At 34.5% G+C, this 19,025-nt stretch overlaps 1 protein-coding gene across 1 annotated transcript; it reads left to right on the top strand.

Moving 5' to 3' along the window:
- The first annotated feature begins 3,677 nt into the window (after positions 1-3,677).
- Positions 3,678-18,592, top strand: LOC138064812 (sperm flagellar protein 2-like). The gene is made up of 7 exons (XM_068928788.1): positions 3,678-3,749; positions 6,037-6,219; positions 9,388-9,480; positions 10,171-10,344; positions 12,576-12,770; positions 12,906-13,028; positions 18,425-18,592. Exons 1-7 carry the CDS (start codon positions 3,678-3,680, stop codon positions 18,506-18,508), a joined length of 924 nt encoding a protein of 307 aa, XP_068784889.1. The 3' UTR covers positions 18,509-18,592.
- The last annotated feature ends 433 nt before the right edge of the window (positions 18,593-19,025 follow it).

Below are 19,025 nucleotides of genomic sequence, written 5' to 3'. Positions count from 1 at the left end.
ACTATCATGGTCCCTTCACTTCTAATTTCTCCTTTGTATGGCACAGCTTGCTGTTTTGCTTATAATGCTATATATGAGAAAAAGGTGTTGAGGATGACTGAAAATATGCTTATAATACAGTATAATTCAGTAAGTGCTAGTTATCCTAAAAACCTTTCTCCCTTCTTTATGTTCCTAAAATGTTTGACTCCCCCATTATATATATTCTTTATACTTTTATTCCTATCTTTCATTTGATTGCCACCATTTAATGGGCCTCTGTCATCCAGAAAATTTTTTAGATTCTCACTCAAGTCTTCCTTATTATCGGGAATACACTCTAGAACAGACACTCCATTGTGTCTTCCTCTTCTTCTGAAGAAAAAATGGTTACTGCCTGACACATTCTGCAAACTTAAAAACTGTCAGTACTCTTTCTCCCTGTTTTACTAGAAAAAGCATATATAATCTGTGTTATCAATGTCACACGTTCTATTCTTTCAATATTTTTGAATTTTTTTTCAGAAATGCCTTATCTCCTGAATCAGAGCATGGCCATGCCAGGGCGCTGTCTTTGTTTTATTTTCCCCTTCTAATTTCACATAAATATTCAACAACTCCCCCCTTATTTTATTTTGAAATTCAAGGTAGTATACATGCTCTTGGATATCCAAGAAGTTTTTCTGTTTCTCCCTAATATTCCTGACATTTTATTTAGGTGTCTCAAATATTTACTTCTAACTCTTATCACTCTTTCTTCTTGCTGTTGCTTCTCCCTGTTGCTTTCTCTGATTTTCCCCCTTTCCTGGTTTGAAACTAGTCTTGTTAGACTGACAAACCAGAATGGAAAGAATGGGAATATTCTTCTTGCCATTCTTTCCCAGAGGATATAATTTCCTCCTACCACGTGCAGAGCCCCGTTTACTGACGCCAGCATTCTTTTCTCAGCACTGTCTGTGCAGCTGCCCGCTCACTTTACAGCATCTCACCATGATTATAAAGCAGTTCTGTGGGGTTAGCATCCCCCAAAGAAAATTGATCACCTTTTGACTTGCAAAATAATCTAACATTCAAATACAGTACGAGCTCTATAGTACAAACAAAAACACTAGACAAAATATCTAAAAATGTTAAAAATAGTTATTTAATATCTCTTTTTGATATTCTTACAAAAGGTTTCCTCTCTCCATCTGAACATTCTTTCTAGACAGGTCATGAAAGGAAGTAGATCACACTATATTTGAAGTCTTTGAGCCTTTGTTAAAAGATATTTGAAAGTTATCCTAGTAGTCAGAGGTTCCAGGATGTAGAAGTAATTTAAGAAGTGACCCCACAGCACATCATTAGCGATTCTGTAATTAGTAGCTAGAAAGTAGCCTAGCTGAAAACAAAAGAGAGAAGAGCTTTCTCACACTTACCACAGAGTAAGAAACGTGAGTAGGCACTGCAGAGCACCTGAGAGTAAATATCCCACAGTAATTCATGTTTGCCATTACTTCAACTGGAGTCAAACCTACCTAGAAGCTGTGTGCCAGCCTGTTCTACAATCTTGTCAAAGTTCCAGAAATAGGGGTTAAAGGCATAGTCTCCGATCCTTTAATCCCATTTGAGACGTTACCTCTTGATTAGAGTTGTTAATTTTCTTTCCTCAAAAACTTCCTAGTTATGTTTCTGAGGCCATATAGCCTCATGAAAAGTGACACCAGGAGATAAGTATCCTTTTGGAATTTTGTGTATAGAAACAAAGCACAGGTTTTAAAAAGCTAGAAACTGACTGGAAATCCAGGAACTAATTATTTACGGTCATATGGGGAAACTACAGCAGAAAGTGAACAAGTTATTTAAAGTTCTTAGCCTAAGAAATGATTAGTAAAATCTGAAATAAAAGTTATGATGGTGGTACCTTTCATGGTAAAGCACTAGTCAATTTGAGGCTGCAAATGAGATGCAAAAACTTGTTCTATCATTTCAATATAAACTTTTTAACTGCTTCCTTAGTGGACTGTAGCCTTTTCTCCCCAAGAACCAGTAAAAATAATGAAGCATTAAGTTACCTAGTTTATTGAATCTTGTATTTCCTGTTAATGATGTTTCTGTGGTGTAGGCTTTATTGTGCCTTACAGAAATCATTTGATTCCTGTGGCTTCATTAAAGTATACATTTCTGGGTACCTCAAAACTATTAAATCAGCAGTCCAAAGTGCTTCAGTAAACGGCCTACCGTACATGATTTTTAAAAGGTGTTCTTCCTCAGAATGTATAATTCAAAATCCTTCAGGCGATCATATCAGAGTGCTGTTATCCGTCTAGCATTCTCCCAGTATTTATTTTCAGCTTTTGCTTTCGTGCTGAAATTCTCCCAGTATTTATTTTCAGCTTTTGCTTTCGTGCTGAAATTTATGGTAGGACATATAAAGCTTCAAGTGCAGGTATTTCTCCCTTACTTCTTACTGCCCCAATAGACTTTAAGCTTCCCAAACCTATTTTTTCTCTTTCCTCCAAACTTTTATGTGTATGCAGGGTCTCTCGCCAGCCCCAGGGTTTCTCTGTGATATTAGGAGGAGCTGAGGGCATTATTCCTCATTTTCCCAATTGGAGGCAAAGAGCAGGGACTGTAGACCTACAAATTCAAATGGGAATTGTATTTTGAATACTTAACATTATGCAATTTCATTCAAGTATATTCTTAATATTCCTACCCCTGAAATTTTTCTTTGCAAATTTAAAAAATCTCCACTCCAGAGAAAAAAGTTTGTCAGAGATATAGGATGTGCATAGCTGCTCCTTTTTCAAAAGCCAAGAACTTTGGCTGTAAAAAGGAAAAAAAAAAATCTTACATTTGTGTCTCTACTGGAAAGATTTTCCATTTTACAGTGAATCCTCACTGAGCTGGCAAAGTCCATTTCTGAATGGACAGACTCATATCTGTCTTACATATTTCAGCATGTATCATTTTATGTTTTAATACTGTAGTTGGTAATGAAATTTGAATTTTCTTTTTGCATAGCAACAAATTCATTCCTCTTTTAAAAAAGAAATTGATTTTGTCATTATTACACACACATTGTCATATATGCATAAACTTATTTTTATTTCTGATTTATTTAAAATAAAATTGATGTGGATGTTCATCATTAACTTCCACAAGCAAACTGTATGAAGCAAGTCAACTTTATTTCAAAGTTTAAGAGATATTTTTCTGTACCTACCATTCTATTCTCTAACATGCACTTGCTTTCAAGGGTAGATATAGATACATGGTTAATCTAAAATCGAGCACAGTGAAAGAACATGCTGATAGCTGTGATAACATTCAGATACACAGAATATGTGTCTGTTTGGTATTTGTGATTTACTCATTCACCACCAGTGTAGAATGTGCGGAGATGGATTAGTGATCACAATAGAGATCAGGGAAAGTATCAAAATAATTGCAGTTTATCCAAATATCGCACATTTTGCTTTTAAATGGGCCCCATATGATTTATTTTAAATGAGAAAACCGAATTTTGGCTTAAAGATGTTATCACTATCAATAGTACATAATGGCAATACAAATCACTTTCCCATACGGCCTTTACAATAAAGAGATTTTCATTAATACAAGACATCTATTTTAAAATTGCAAATCCATTTTCTTTACATTGACTTTTTTTTTTGCTAGGTTTTATACTAAAGAATATACTTATTGACATTTTAATGGACTTGATTACTTTGGATCTTGGAACAGACTACCTTCCTGATGCGTGGATGAACTTAACACATTCCGATGTAAGTTAACACCTTTTTTCATTCAATTGACGTATCGGTATGGGTAGGAAATGTTGTAGCTTTGTCCTTACCATAAGGAAGCCAAGAGAATAAAGATTATAGGGCTAGATCAGTTTTTCCTTATAGTTCTTCAGTTTCACTAGAGAAAAATTCTGGAAGCAACTGTACCAGGAATTAGATGATTATATCTACACTATAGATGTGTATCTACACAGATAGATCTTTATGTGTATCTACACAGATAGATCTTTATTTATGATTGTCAAATTGTATCATTTCCTCAGACACCACTGCAAGTTCACTTTCAGGACTTAAAATAAGAGTGTCATGTTCTTTGTTCCAGGATATGAGAATAAAGATTGGAGCTGTATGACATTAAACTTATCTGGATTTTCAGATTTAGGAACATGAAAAATTTTAATTTAATGTTTCTGAACATTCCGTCACCGAATTCTCTGACTAATTTAAGATTCAGATGTTGCTGATAAGCCTATGGGATGAAAAGGTTTATAGTTTTGGCATATTTTGATAATTCTTTCTGATAGTAAGCCATGGTTCACATTAAAATTTTAACTGAATTTTACATGAGGAAAACAGCTTTATTCAAATATTCTTCACCCAAATGAATTTCATGAGCAAGCAATTTTACAGTTGCTGAGTAATGTATTTCCACTGAATTTAGAAAGACCTCTCCACAGCTGTCATAATCAGTATATAAATATATCATTTTAGCACAGGAGATTAATTATTTGGGGAAAAATATGATTCATTCATTTTTTAAATAGAGCACATGTACATATATCCCATATTTGTTATTCTTTAAGCACCTTTAGTGCTTAAAAGTACTATTTTTTACTTTAATGGTAGGATTTCCTTAAAATGAGTTTCCTTAAAAGTGTCATTTTAAAAGGAAACTTGCAAACAAAAGAAAATGAATGAAGCTAAGGTATAAAATTATCTTGCACAAGCTCTTCCAAGTTATAGCCACCATTTCATCTTTTCTCTGTTTGGCTTAGTAGTATTTCAAACAAATTTGCAAATTGCGGTAAGTGGTACTGGACATGCCTGTGTTAGGGCAGATGGCACCTACAACGTTTTCAAATAGTCCCATTCTGCCACAGGCCCTAATCCCTGTAAACACATTGCTTCATTCTGGAACTTCAGTCTGGAGCAAACCAAACCATTCTCTTGACAAGGAAATCTGGATGTGGAACAGAAGATAGTATAGAGGTACCTAGTAGGCATTCACCCTAGCTACCCTGCCTACCAATAGCTCAGAACTGAACTATGCCAGTTTTGTTCCCTCTCTGCCCAACGCTATATCAGGAGATCTTACACGTATTCTCCCATTTGTGTTCTCATACCGCGCTCTGATATCCACATACTACATCCTCGGTGGTAAAAAGACATGTGACAAACTGCAAAGCAGCTTTTCTATTATTTGTTTTTGTTCACTGAAAATAATGTGGGAGCAGAGAGAAGCCACGTGCTGTACACGTGTAAAAGCAAAATAGGGCCAAGACACAGCCCCTATACTGCTAAATTATCAATTAAATTAATAGTATTCTCCTAGACAATGTCTGAGCATGATGCAGGGTGCCTGTGTAAAAGATTGTATCTCATAGGCAATTTGGATATAGCCATGCTGTTTAGGCAGTATGTGTATTTATTTAGATGGATACCAGCTGTACATGCCATGTACAGTCTCTGGCCTGCTTTATTTACTGGTACAGAGATCACCATGCATTTTGAATGAGAGGAGAGTCCGAATTTTAATTTGTAACAAAGTTACCTTCTCTCAGGACTCAGCCTCCTGGAAGTGAAGGGCTTTCATGTCTACTGTGTAGAGGGGAAGAGGTAAGAGGATTGTTATCTTATGTGTTTATGTTGAGGGAAGCAGTTTCCTCAAGGTTTTTGGGTGGACCACAGATGCTTCTGTCAAAACAACATGGGCACAAACATTTGAGGGCACTGAGAAAAAGATCAGTTTTTCTGCCATATAAAGGCCCTCATTTACTCTGCAGAACTGTGCTTGTGCTAGCATTGGAGACAACTGTAAATTCACTGTAAACTATAAATTTCATAAATTTAATTCTTCATCAGTGTAACTGTGCTATGTGGACGAGGAAGAAATAGGAAGAACTCCCAGTACTTTAGGCACCTTTGAAACCTCACTGCAGAAACCTGTACATCTTAAACGGGAAAAAAGGTTTAAGGTTACATATTAGGTAGAAAGTGTATATTTACCCATGTGCATTTGACAATATTTATTATTTTATTTTTATAGTTACAAAATCTGGCAACTGCATTAGCAGCGAACTCGGAACTTATTGACTGGCGCAGATTCTTGCTAGCAGCAGCACAGCCTTGGCCAGTGCCATCTGTAGCACAGCTTCTCAAAACTCTACATAGCTTCAAGTCTGTTGATGAAACTGGATCAGGCTTTGTTACACAGGAATACTATACACAGGTTATAATGCTTTTTTCAATCATACACTTCTGATAGTCTCTTTGAGTTGAATGATGTATTGTTGTATTTATTCACATTCAGAAACTCAGCCTGGATTTTAAAGGTGTCACTTTTTGAAGATCATTTCTGGTGAAAATTTTCTCCATTTCAGGAAATGGAGGACAGGGCCTAATATCTATCTTATCCATATATATTAGTAACAAAAATCAGGCTACTTAGGCTTACTTTTTGGTTCCATTTCATACTTTGCATGGAAATTTCTTTCTAATGAAAATCCTCCCTGTTCTAAAGAAACTATTCTGTGATCAGTTTGACAGTATATGAGACAAAAAGTGCCCCAAACAGAAACAATTGTTTTAGTTGGTTTTGCCATCTCTACTTTGATTAAATATCCCAAGAATTTTTCCAATAAGTATTTTTGCAAATGAACATTGTTTTTCAGACTTTGGATACATAGAAAATTATAAAATTCCTTGGACCGTTCTTTTCTTTAAAGAAAGCTTATATTTAAACCTTTTCAATGCATAGTCCAGTAGAGTTTTTCAGGAAACAAATTTCATGAAAAAGCAGAAAAAATTTGTTTTTCTTCTAGCAAAATTCTCCTAATTCTGTTCAATAAATTTTCACTTACTTGATTTCTTAATCATTACTTGTATTAATGTTGGTTCACTTTCAAATTGTGTACTAGCCTGTATATACATATAAAATTCTACAGTTCCTTTGGGTGGGATTTGCTTGGTGATACTAAAATAATTTTCAGAATCTTTTAAATAAACTTTATGGAACCTTTTTTGAAGTTGATTTTCAAACGCCCTAGGAGTCAGTTCCTTGAACAGTGGCTGTGTTATTCCAGAGACCTGTCAGTATGAGAACTTATTTGATTAACTAAAGACTTTTAGCAGCCTGGCCCTCCGCCCCAAACTTGCAAAGAAACAAATTCTGCAAAGCCAGAAAACCCACAAAATGCGCAGGTCTACATGCTCCATCTATTTGTTTATTGTTGTGGTATATTTTACTGAAGTGTGAGAGATTAAAAATATACTAACACTTTCAAGATACACAGACTGTGACTGTGAGGTTTTTAACAGATGCTAGTTCAAAAATAATTTTAACTCAGCAATTCAGTTGCAGGCTTCAGGATCACAACTGGCTCACATCCAGGCAACTGAAAGTAAATAACCAACTGAGTATGCTCATTTGTATATAGACCTACCCTCCGACTCCGTGCCATGAGAGTGATATCTCTTTGAACCTAGTCTAATGCAGTTGTTTAAAAACATGGAAAGGACTAAAATGTCCTTTAAGCATCAACATTTTCTTAACTTAAAATCCTCTTGAAAATGCTGTATATCCACTGTGTATAAACTCTAGAGTTCATGATATTGAGAGTGCTATGTTTTGGAATTATGTATATACAGTTATGAGAAGAATAGGAACAGATTTTTTTTTGAGATTTGAGTGAAAGTTAGTTCTCTAATTTCAAAATTATTGATGAGGAACAGCTGAATTGTTTCCAGTCCTTTTAGAGTAACTTATGGCAAATTTCATTAGCTTTTCGTTATTCTGAGTGCTTGCTTCATTTCTTTCTTACTAACGTTTGAGATTTCATGTTCTGTGGAACACGATGCACTAGAGAATTAATGAGTCAGTGCAGTCTGTAAAATTTAAGAAAAGAATAATAGCAGAGAGTTAGTAAGCATTCTGAAATATTTCTTCTGAAGAGGATTGCAAGGAAAATATGAAGTCTACTTTCTTGAAACTAATTTGCTCAATTTTCCCTGCTACCTTGAACAGAATAATAGCAGAAACATTTTTAAGCTAGCTTTAACTAATTATTTTCCATTCTAAAAATCATTTGGAACTTCCTATTTTGTTGTATTTCATTGTTTTGCTTTTTAAAGAAAAAAACAGCTTAATGCTGTATATTGAATATGCACATTATAAAAATGGATATATAATGCTTCCATAAAATGCAGTGTTTTACATAATCAAGAATGTACTAACTTGCCTGAAATGTGGGAGAGGGATATTGTTAATGAAATGCATATAACTGTCATAATAGCATTTTAATTTAATGTCTATCCTGTCTACCCCGAAAGACCCTTACATCTCTCATTAACATCTGTGAAGATATATGAAGATTTCCTGTATTATTCTATTAATGCAATAGAAGGTATACTGAGAATTTTTGAAATGTTAAAATCTATCAATAAAAGTGGAAAGCAGGTTTAAGCTCTCTTATATACTGAAACTTACATGCATTCAAAATGTCCTGAAACTTTCATTCATTTACTTTATTTTATTGTCTTAACAAGGAACAATGACAAACAACATTCAATGAGAATAACAGGAAGAACCCTGTGCTGGAAATGTAAGGTGCCCCAGCTGCCCCCTAGTGGCATCTCTGCTTACAAACTGACCTGTGCAAGGGAGCATCCCCTGGCAATGGGACTCAATTGTCTGTACAGTGCTATTGTTTGCCCGGTTCCTGGCACGGTTTAACACGGGCCAGTTAGACTCTCAAACAACTTTCAGGCAAGTGAGTTTTTCTATAGGCAGTCTGGGTGATGACCACCCTGTTTTAGAAGGTAAGAGGTGACTGATATGGGATATTCACTGCCTGTTGACCTTAGTATTGGAGAATGGTTTGGGTCATGTTTAATTTTCTGGTGTAGATGTAGCTCTGTAGCTATCACACTTAAGTTTTTTGCTAGGAGCAGGCATGGACGTGAAGAGCTATGCCTCTGTCCTTCATTATACTGAAAGAGTGTTTGGATAGGTGCTTCCAAAAGAACATTTAGGACAAAAGGTAGCAAAAAATACCCCTAATAGGAAACAACTAGAAAGCACATAGAAACTGCATTATATTCTGCTTCTTGGGCAGTGAGGTTTACAAAATACCTAGTTCATTTTCTCCTTTTTCAACATAAATTTAAAGTCACTTCTACCCCACTCCATTTTTGATAATTCCTAAAATGGCTGTTAAAATATGCAAGCAGCTATTTAATTATTCTGATGTCATTATGTACTAATAACAAATTCTGAACCTGAATAAATCCAGGAATGAATCTTATAGTAATCTATCTGTTCAGTGATTATAGCCCATAAAGATTAATTTATTTTAAGGTGTGAAAATGAGTGACTTTTCTTTTTTTTTTTTTTGGTCAGGTTGGCTTATGGTTTAAAGGAAACGAAGATCTAAGCGTAACAGAAAGTTGCACAGAACCTTTGCCTTTAGATAGGCTGGGACATCTCATAACGGTACTTTAAAAACAAATTTTTGGAGAGTCCACTCAACTATTTTAAATTGAGAGATGCCATTCAAAAGTTTCTTGGGTCTCCTTCCATAATTGCTGAAAAGTTTCAGGGGCTTTTGCAGTCAGGTGGTGCTTCAGAACATGATTTTCATATATAAGAAACTTAAATTTATGAATAATATGAAGCAGGGACAAGAATCTAGGAATTCAATATTCTAAACCATAGTCTGCACAGAAGGACTTAATTATTCTTGTTCTCCTTTGAACACCATTTATTCTTGTTCTCCTTTGAACACCATTAAACAGCTTTTTAAAGAATGGGAGGCAAATGATCCCTGCATCTAAGCTAATGGTTAGGGAAGAGAGAGATGCAGGTGTGCTCTGAGTTCAAGAAAATAAACTTATATTTAGGTAAAACCTATTGAACTTAATAGCCATAATATAAGATTTTATGAGTTTCTACTCATTCTGTGAAAGTCCTCACTGTAGAACAGAAAATACTACAATGTCTATTTCTCTAAATGACTGGGACTTATTTTTGATTTAAATGAATTTATAAATTCTCAACACATTTTTAAAGTCTATACCACTTTTCAGCAGTCACTACTTTATTTCACCCTGTTATCTACAGCCTTTAATTTGTATTTGAAGAAACAACATTTGCAGAAATTAACTTACATTTTTGTCCTTATAGTTTTTCTACACTTTATTTGCTGATACCAGAAAAGGTCCTGCTCTGCTTGACTATAATGAGATGCTACTTTATTTTGCCTCCCACCCTGATCCTGTTGAAGGTGTCTACAGAGCACTTAGCGTTGCTACTGGAACATATATTCATAGAAAAAAAGAAGCTTTTCCTTTATGTGAGGTAAAATTTTACAGCAAAATGGGATCAATATGTATAGCGGTGGTGCTACTCTTGCTTGCAAGTTATAAATTGGTTAGCTCCAGTCCCCACAGATAGCTCCACTGGCTTTCTAGAGCCTCAGCAGACATTCCCACTGACATCGGTAATAATACTCAGAAGCATGCTTCCAAGACTCTGAAGAGTTTCTTGCTAAGTAATAACAAAAATATACAATATTTCTTGGTAACTATGCCTTGTACAGTTGTATAGATTAACTCAGGACATTCCTTGACCTTATCTCAGACAATTAAATCCAGCTATCAATACCCAGGAACTAGATTGTAGTGTGGTTGTTGATATTGCCATTTAAAGATATAAAAACTAACATTATTACTTTCTCACTATGTTTCTTGAGGTTAGTTTAAAGTATATTCAGCTTTATTACCATTTTCCAGTGTTTTATTTTGCCTGTAAATCGGAAAGATTGATAAATGGAAAATTAGCTTCATGTTTAGCTTCATTTAATTATTTTAGCACTCACTCCTCTAGATAATAAAATGTTTCACTACATTGTCACAACCACAGTGACTTTACCACAGTGACTCAACATTAAAATACTGTTATGCTCTCCGGAAATAGTATAAAAAGGGCATTATTCTACCACAGTCTAATCCCACAAATATTCATAATTACATTTTATCACTTCAGTGACGAAATGTATTGTTGTACTCCCCTGCGTCTGCTTTTATTTGACATCATAGCAAAGTTTTGGAACAGAAAATCAGATGTGAAATTGAGTCAAGCTCCATCAAATAGGAGGGCTTAGATCCCTGAAGACACCCAAGGTGGTGTTCAGCTCCAAATTAAGACACCTAAACAGTTGTTTACCCGTAGTTGTTTACATGTGACCTAAATCTCCAAGTTCCATTACGGATAGCGGAGATCTAATATATATAGTTAGTGGAATCTAACTACATCAAGCTATTCAACTCATCTTAAATGGCTTTTGTAATAGCAGCTTAGATACCTAGCTTACAAGCAGGCACTTACACAGACACCTTAAGTTAGGTGTCTCTCCTCTTTCTTTTGTTCTGTCCTGATACTGTAATGACTCACAATTGCTGGTTGCCTAAGGAAATACTTCTGAAACATTAGTGGTGTTAATGGGAGAAGGTAAGACAAACACATTATAGAGATTTATGTTACTTGTACTAACTTCATAGCTAAGATCTTTTCACTATAACCTCATAACACTTTGTTATGGGTTGTGTAGATCTTACAGTTCTTTTTAAACATAAATGGTACATCAGAGATGGAAAAACATAAATGCTGGTATTTGTGTATTCTCTGTTGTTGAGTGTTAAAAAGACTGGGTCAATGACTCTGGTCCTTCTGTGTTGGAAAAGGCATTGTATAAAGCCTAAGATGTGTAGCACTGGTGTTACTGAATCTCTCTTAATGAGAAGTGGCATGCTGAACTAAAAAGAACTTCCTGTTATTGTTCGTGTATCCTACACCGAGTGGCCTAATGTAGACAAAAGCATTGTTCACCTTTGTGAGGTCCGTTTCATCTTTGTGCTCACAAATCTCTACAGTGAGTTGCTCTTTGGACATCTTTAGCATCACCTCAAAGATTTCTCACCTCTCGTTTATGCCAAACTTGCAAAATACTAAACTTCTAACTTTTCTGCATAAAGCCTTTCTCATCCTTTTCCTGCAGAGAGCTAGTGAACCTGTGTTAACTGTTAGCCAATACAGTAAGCCACGCACTAAATCCTTGAACTGGACTAGAAAATCTGTACTGTTCTTATCATGTGAACATCCAGCATTTGTGGAAAGAGAATTTCTCTCTTTCCTACTATGATTTATTATATTTGCTCTGATTTATTGCCCCCTAATGTGAATTACTGAGTTTATTCTTCATACGAATACCAAGTTCTTGGTAGAGTGCATGATAATTTGTAACTACTTTGTTCTGAAAAATATTAATTTCTCAGTGGAACATTGGCCATGTTCCTGGAAAAAGCTCTACTGACGTCAACATTATGGATATTTCAGGACTCTTACAATCGGTTCCTTCATTATATATTACAGTGGACAATTTTGTATGGGTTAATGATTTTTGTTTTGTGAGAATGAAGCTTTGGAAATATAATCCACTGCTCTTTTATAAATGTCTAACTAACTGAAGTAGATGACTTACTGACAAACTGCTTATCCCTAAGTATTATATCTATGCTCTCTTTCCCTAGCATTTTTCTTATACTGACATACTGATAAATGAGGAACCCTTAATAGAAGAGGAAGATGAAAAAGAATTCTTGAATTACATAGGTGAAGGAATAATTTCTATGGCAACTCTACTCAAAGTGTTTCATAATGGAGGAAGTAAAGATGAAGATAAACATAGATTTAATAGCCTGCAGATGGAGTGCAGCTATGATACGGTAGGCTGGTTGATGCAAAGAAGGTTCTGTACCTTACATTATATGTTATAGAAATATCTGCTGTAAGCTTTGCTTTCCCCAGATTTTTAAGAATATTTCTTTAATGAATTGAATGGGTATTATTTTTTCTTAAAGCATTTCATGAAAATATACAGAGAAATGGGCACTGAAGATCTGACGCCCATTCCAGTTGCACTCCTTTTGAAGCATCCTTTCATTCAAGACTTGATCAACAGCTATCAAGAACATAAACTTCCTGTAAGTATTGCTTTCTGGGATCAAGAACTTTATAAGTACATATGTTTGCTTTATCCCAGGAATGTAAATGCAATTAATTGAAATACTGCAAATTCACAGCGCATAGCAGTGCATCGCAAGCTGCATACCAGGTTGTAGTTGAGCTAATATAGAGTATAGCAGGCTGCAGATCAGTTGTGTTTTATTTTCTATAAGAACTTCATCCAACAAAGAGTGCAGTGCTTTCTGACTGATATTTTTATACCTGTCTCGTTGGCTTACAGCTACCAACAAGTGCTCTACTGTCTTGTCACATGGGACTTTGCCTTTCCCTCCACCCACAGGAATGAGCCTGGCTGACTTATCTTCTCCCCATTAGTAACAGGATGTTACTTCAGGACACTTTGGGACACGTGATAGAACATGTTCCATGCCAGGCCCACCAAACTGCAGAAAAAGACATGCACAGAGGTAGTGCAAGTTCAAACCTTCTCCTCTGCCATACTCAAGAGCTTGCTTGTTGCCTGCACCTATGTTTAAATGTGCATTAAAACAGTTTGCACTTTAAGCAAGTTTGGGCAAATTTTTTAAATCACACACTGCATTTCCTAATTTTGACATTTTTTCCAACCTCACTGAACTCTTCGTAGACCACAGCATTTCTTAAGCTAGCTCTGTATTATATACATGAACTTTTTCAAGGACTATTCCTTACACAAACACCTTACTAACTTCATAACATTCAACATACTGCAAGATCCTCATGAAAGCCGAATATGGTGCAACCAAAAGTAACACTGAGCTAGAGTATAAACTAAAGTAATGCCATGTATATATACTCTACTACGTACAAGGCAGGGGACTTCTTTTGAAAACCTTGTCACACTAACGAATAGCTGAATATCAAGAGCCTAGAATATACTCTTAATCATAATTTCTAATCCCTCAGCTCCCTTTGGAGAGAAGCTCTTTTATGGAGCTGAAAGAGCAGATCGTAGTATACAATCTCTGCTATAGAGAACAAAGCTTGAATGTATAAATCACCTGTGTTATTTGTGGCTGGTGGGTTATGTTCAAGGCAGAACTGTTGTCAAATCGTCAATGTCTGTGGGAAAAGGTGTATATACTATTGTATACGCACCTTGGCAGTAGCTGAGGGTTTCAGAGCACATACTGTAGTCCAAAGCAGTTTCCACAGCTTTTCTACCGAAGATATATAGGTATCTTCACAGTCAATTAATACATTTTTCTACTGATCTGGCAGATTGATTTGATGCCTATATCTCTTGACTTGGCAGTTAGATTATGCATTTCTTCAATTTTTATTTATTATCCTTAGACTTTTTTCCTGAGAAGGTTTATACTGATAGTATCTCAAATATAGCGATTTCTGTACTTAAAAGACAAAAGTTTATATTCCTTGACTGTACTAGTAAATATGGACTAATGTTTTATGCATAGAATGAACACTTCACAGCCTTACTTTAAAATTCTGATTAAGTGGGAAAGAGCTTGGACCATAAGCTCTTATTCAGCTTGGCACCAAATTATTATATTCACCAGCAAACAAGCACAGAAACCCAGTGATCACTGCTTTATGTAGGATTCTGGTCAAAAAAAAAAAAAAACGGTCCAAGAACATAGTTTTCCTCAGACAATTTTTCAAAGAATTGTGTTTGTTGAACAGGCAAACTTTTTTCTTTCAAAAATATTTCCAAATTACATAAACAATACTTTTAGCATCAGTTATTTTTTCTGAAATCCTCCTAGGGATATAAAAATCTCTAAAAAAAATAAATTCAACCAGCGTGCTGTTATTTTGAGATCTTTGAAGAGATAAATATAGCAAGGTAGGGTGTGGTTTCTAAGCTTAAAATGCTTCTACTGCTGCTGCCATAAACAGTGGAAAATAAAATGTTTTGCTGAAAACTATGGACAAAATATTTTCCTTAGAATTTTTAAATTTTAATTTGGGGCACTAGATTTCTTTGGCCTCTTGATGACCTCTTCAAGTCTAATCAATATAATCTATGATAAAGAAATAATTATCTGGTGATGAGATATATGCTGACCTTTTGAAGGGAGCTGGCTTTATCGGGTCATGTAACTAGCGGGCTGGCAACCACCTACATGATAATAACCTTTTTGTGAGCCTCACTACAAATGCCAACAATGAATGAGCATGGAAAATCTATTATTTTTATTTCTGGTCTTTTCTGTCCTAGTTAGAAGTCTTTCCAATCCTAATTGGAACTTGCAATTTGTCTGCCACTATCAACACATTTTTTCACTTATCAGATGAAATTCTCCTTTAGAATAGCTAGACTATACCTGTATGGGAGTGGGTCTTTATATATGCACTTCATTACATTCTGAATGAAATTGTTTTTAAATACATTTAATAGAGACGGTATTTTTATTAGACCAACTGATTCAATTGGAAGAAGCAAGCCAATCTGCTTTTTCCACTGTATCATGTAATCTAACAATAAATATTAAGCCCTTTTTCAGGTTTAGTATTACTTCTTGTCACAAATCCTGCCTTATTTCTATCCTGATGCTGTCACAGATACAGCAATACAGTAACAACAATACATCATAGTAAATCTGTTTTTTGATTCTGATAAATTTAAATAAACAGTCTGCAACATATTCTACAACTCTTAATGCTTGCATTAATTATTTATTTTGAGTAGACTGCATTCTTATAGTTATTGAGGATAACAAGCATAGTTTGATAATTAGCATTCAGTCTGTTGACATCAAAACTGTAATGCCTTTGATGTTATGTTACACTGTTATCCTGCTTTCAAATCCTGAATAGTCTTGTTGCCGTTACTTAGTTCCTTTTTTAAAAATTCTAGTTTAGAAGATAGAATTGTCAAAAAGATCACATTGTATTTCTATATTTTTTTTGAATACATATTATATAGGCTTTTGCTTCAAGCTTGTTCCTTCCAAATTAATCATCAAGTTATTATTGCTGTTATTGTTGCTGGTTTGTTAATCGTTTCAGTAACATTACTCAGATACTCATCGAAATTGGAGTTCTGCTGGGGTAGGACTCCTAATAATGCACAGTGAATGTGTCTGTATCAAAGCATTTACTAGTAAGCTGAGCAATTTCTACAAAATGTGTTTGTATTAACAGCAGCCATTTAATACTACACAACTCAACATACACTCAGAACTCCATGTATCATTTAATGGAGCAAAAAGGCTTTCTGTCATAGAGGGATTCATATAGGTTCTGTTCAGTAAGGGTTATGAGCTGGACCACATAGTTCATAGTCAATACTATATACTTACACTGTACATGCTGCACATTTAATGCCTTGGGAAAAAAGCATTGCTGAATCACTGTCTACTCACAGACAGTAGCTATGATACTTATGAAACTTGAGAAGCCTTTTTCATGTGGTGTTTTAAATGTCCCAGTGTGCAAGGGAAGGAAAATTTAACTCAGTGCTTGAAAGGGCATTTAAATACCTAGTCTAAAAGACAGGCATATGTTTGACTGCTCTTTATCACATATTCCATCAAGAAAAGTATAAGAAATGCAAACATATGTGAAAAGTGCTGTGTTTCTTATACTGAAAATGAAAAATTATTTCTTCATATAGTAGGAAAATTAAGTTTGCTTCATCAGATATAGAAATAGTAAATCTTGAGGGAGACTATTTTTTCAGTATTTGGAGGTTATTTATCATTTTGGTTTCCTTTGAAAAACTGGTAGTTACATAAATTAAATCTGTCCAGAGGAAAATTTATTTTATATGCTTGCCACATTTTTAAAAGTTGTTATGTCACTCTGCTGCATCAGATTATGATTTTAGGTCATACAGTTCTTACTTTTAGACTGATACTTAACATATACCTCTCTAGTATTGTTAGAACATAAATTTTCCACTTCCCACACACATGAACACAATGACACTGTTGGAACTGTCTCTGTTTATCATTTGCTCCAAAATGATCAGCAGTAGTTTCCTTAAAATTCTTATTTTTTAGAAGAACATATACTTGCACTTTATATATAACAGTTTCATAATAAAATTCACATTCTATTATGCCAGAAGCACAGCAGTTTACTGAGATCATCATCTGCCTCGTGCGGTACTGATAAGTACTGATAACGAACTTGCTGAAGGTTCCATTTGCTAACATTTACTTTTGTCGAACCGGAATTGAAACTTCTTTTTCTGACTCAATGTACTGAAATAGGCCTCTTCTTTAAAGTCAAAGATGTTAGCACTACCTCCTAAAACAAAGGACTGCAAAATGAATCTTTTAACCTAAGTCTTCTGTATTCACTGAAATGCTCCTGATATTTTACAAGGCCTGTGAGCCATCATTAAATACAGGTAGCTTATGCTCCTGAGAAAAGGACTGTATCTTTGAAACATGCACAAAATACTTGTGGGAATATGGATTTGAATTTAAATTCATGTATTTTATAAAGTTTCTGAATGTTCCCTAGAATCCGGAGGAAAATTTCTTTTCTAAGGGAAAAATGCGATTACTGGCGATTAATACTAGAAAATGTTGAAAAGTTATATTATTATTTATCTTTATAGTAAATATTCAGCACATTTTTTATTAAAACAAATTCCTTGTTCATCCTATTTGTGTAATGTGTTGAGGAATTTGGAAATAAAGAAGATTGTGTTAATACAAAATAATTGAAAATTTGCAAATCAAGTAGTCTTATAAAGAATGCAGAACTGCAAAGAAATGTAACTATTATGTCTGAATGTCAGTATGTATTATTGCAAATATTGCAGTTGATTATTTTCTTTTACTTTCATTTCTTTGAAGTGTTTTAGTTCAGTCTGAAATGAAATTTATTTTAAAAGGATTCTCTCTTCAAGAATTTGGCTCTGCATGTTCTGAATGATATTTGCTGATTTAAATAACAAAACTGTAATGCCTTTCTGTATTGATAAAGTTAAGCAGATGCTTAAGATCTTTGCTTACTTATAGAAATGCATTTTGATACACTGTAGTTTCATAAATCCACTCAAAAGTAATAAGGTTGCATGGATAACATGAAAACATTATCTCAGTGATATGAATGGAGTATCAGTAACTCTTTTAGAATTTGCCATGAATTTTCTTCCTTTCTTTCTGCAATTGTAACTGCATGTTTTCATCAATGCATTGAGCATATATAGTGCTTTAGCTGAATGTCAGTGCTGGTTGTAATGCTGCTTTGGAAGACATTTTTTTTAACCTAGGAGAAGTGTACTATAGAGTAATATATCTCCACTGAAGTTAAAGTTTTGACCAGACTCTTCTGGCTACAAGTTAGGATGCTTTCCCCATGGGAGGCAGGGATTATTATTAAAAATTTGAAGGTAGATCAAGCTGCTGCATGAAACAATCTTTTAACTGTCTTTTCATTTTCCTTTTCACAGGATTTTAAAATCAGTCTCCAAAGAGCTGAACAAGCACAGTCAATTGATGGAGAAACCACAACATTTAAAGACATCAAAGTATGAGAAATCGTGGTTGGTGAATATTAATAATTTTTTTTTATTTGTAAGAAATGGGTCTTAGATCAACAATCCTTGCTTCCATGGGAAAGAATTTTTCATTTAAGATTGCAAGAGTCAAATCCTGCAGTGATTGCACATCTTCTGTTACTGTAAAATAAAAAAAAAAAAAAAGAAAGAAAGAAAGAATATGGTTGAGATTAAATAGTCTGATATTTCTAAATAAAATGAAACTGGTTTCTGAACTTTAAATAGAGCTGATAGTGTGTTCATTAATAATTTGTATAGGAATAGAGTGTATCCCATTCCTGTAGGTGAACTAAGATATCTGGTCAACTTTTGTTAATGTGCATAGTTTATAATAGAAATGATTTAATATTTTTAACATGTTACAGTTAAACATGTTACAGTTAACATGTTACAGAAGTAAGTAAATGAAAGCACTCTTTTCTCTAAAATAGGGCTAACTACCAAAAGGACATGACATACATGAAAATGTAGTACTTGTTAACAGTAGCAATGA

Source organism: Struthio camelus, chromosome Z (genome assembly GCF_040807025.1).
Source record: "Struthio camelus isolate bStrCam1 chromosome Z, bStrCam1.hap1, whole genome shotgun sequence".
Lineage (NCBI taxonomy): Eukaryota > Metazoa > Chordata > Aves > Struthioniformes > Struthionidae > Struthio > Struthio camelus.
Note: the sequence above shows the minus strand (reverse complement) of the source record. Positions and strands in the feature narration are given on the sequence as shown.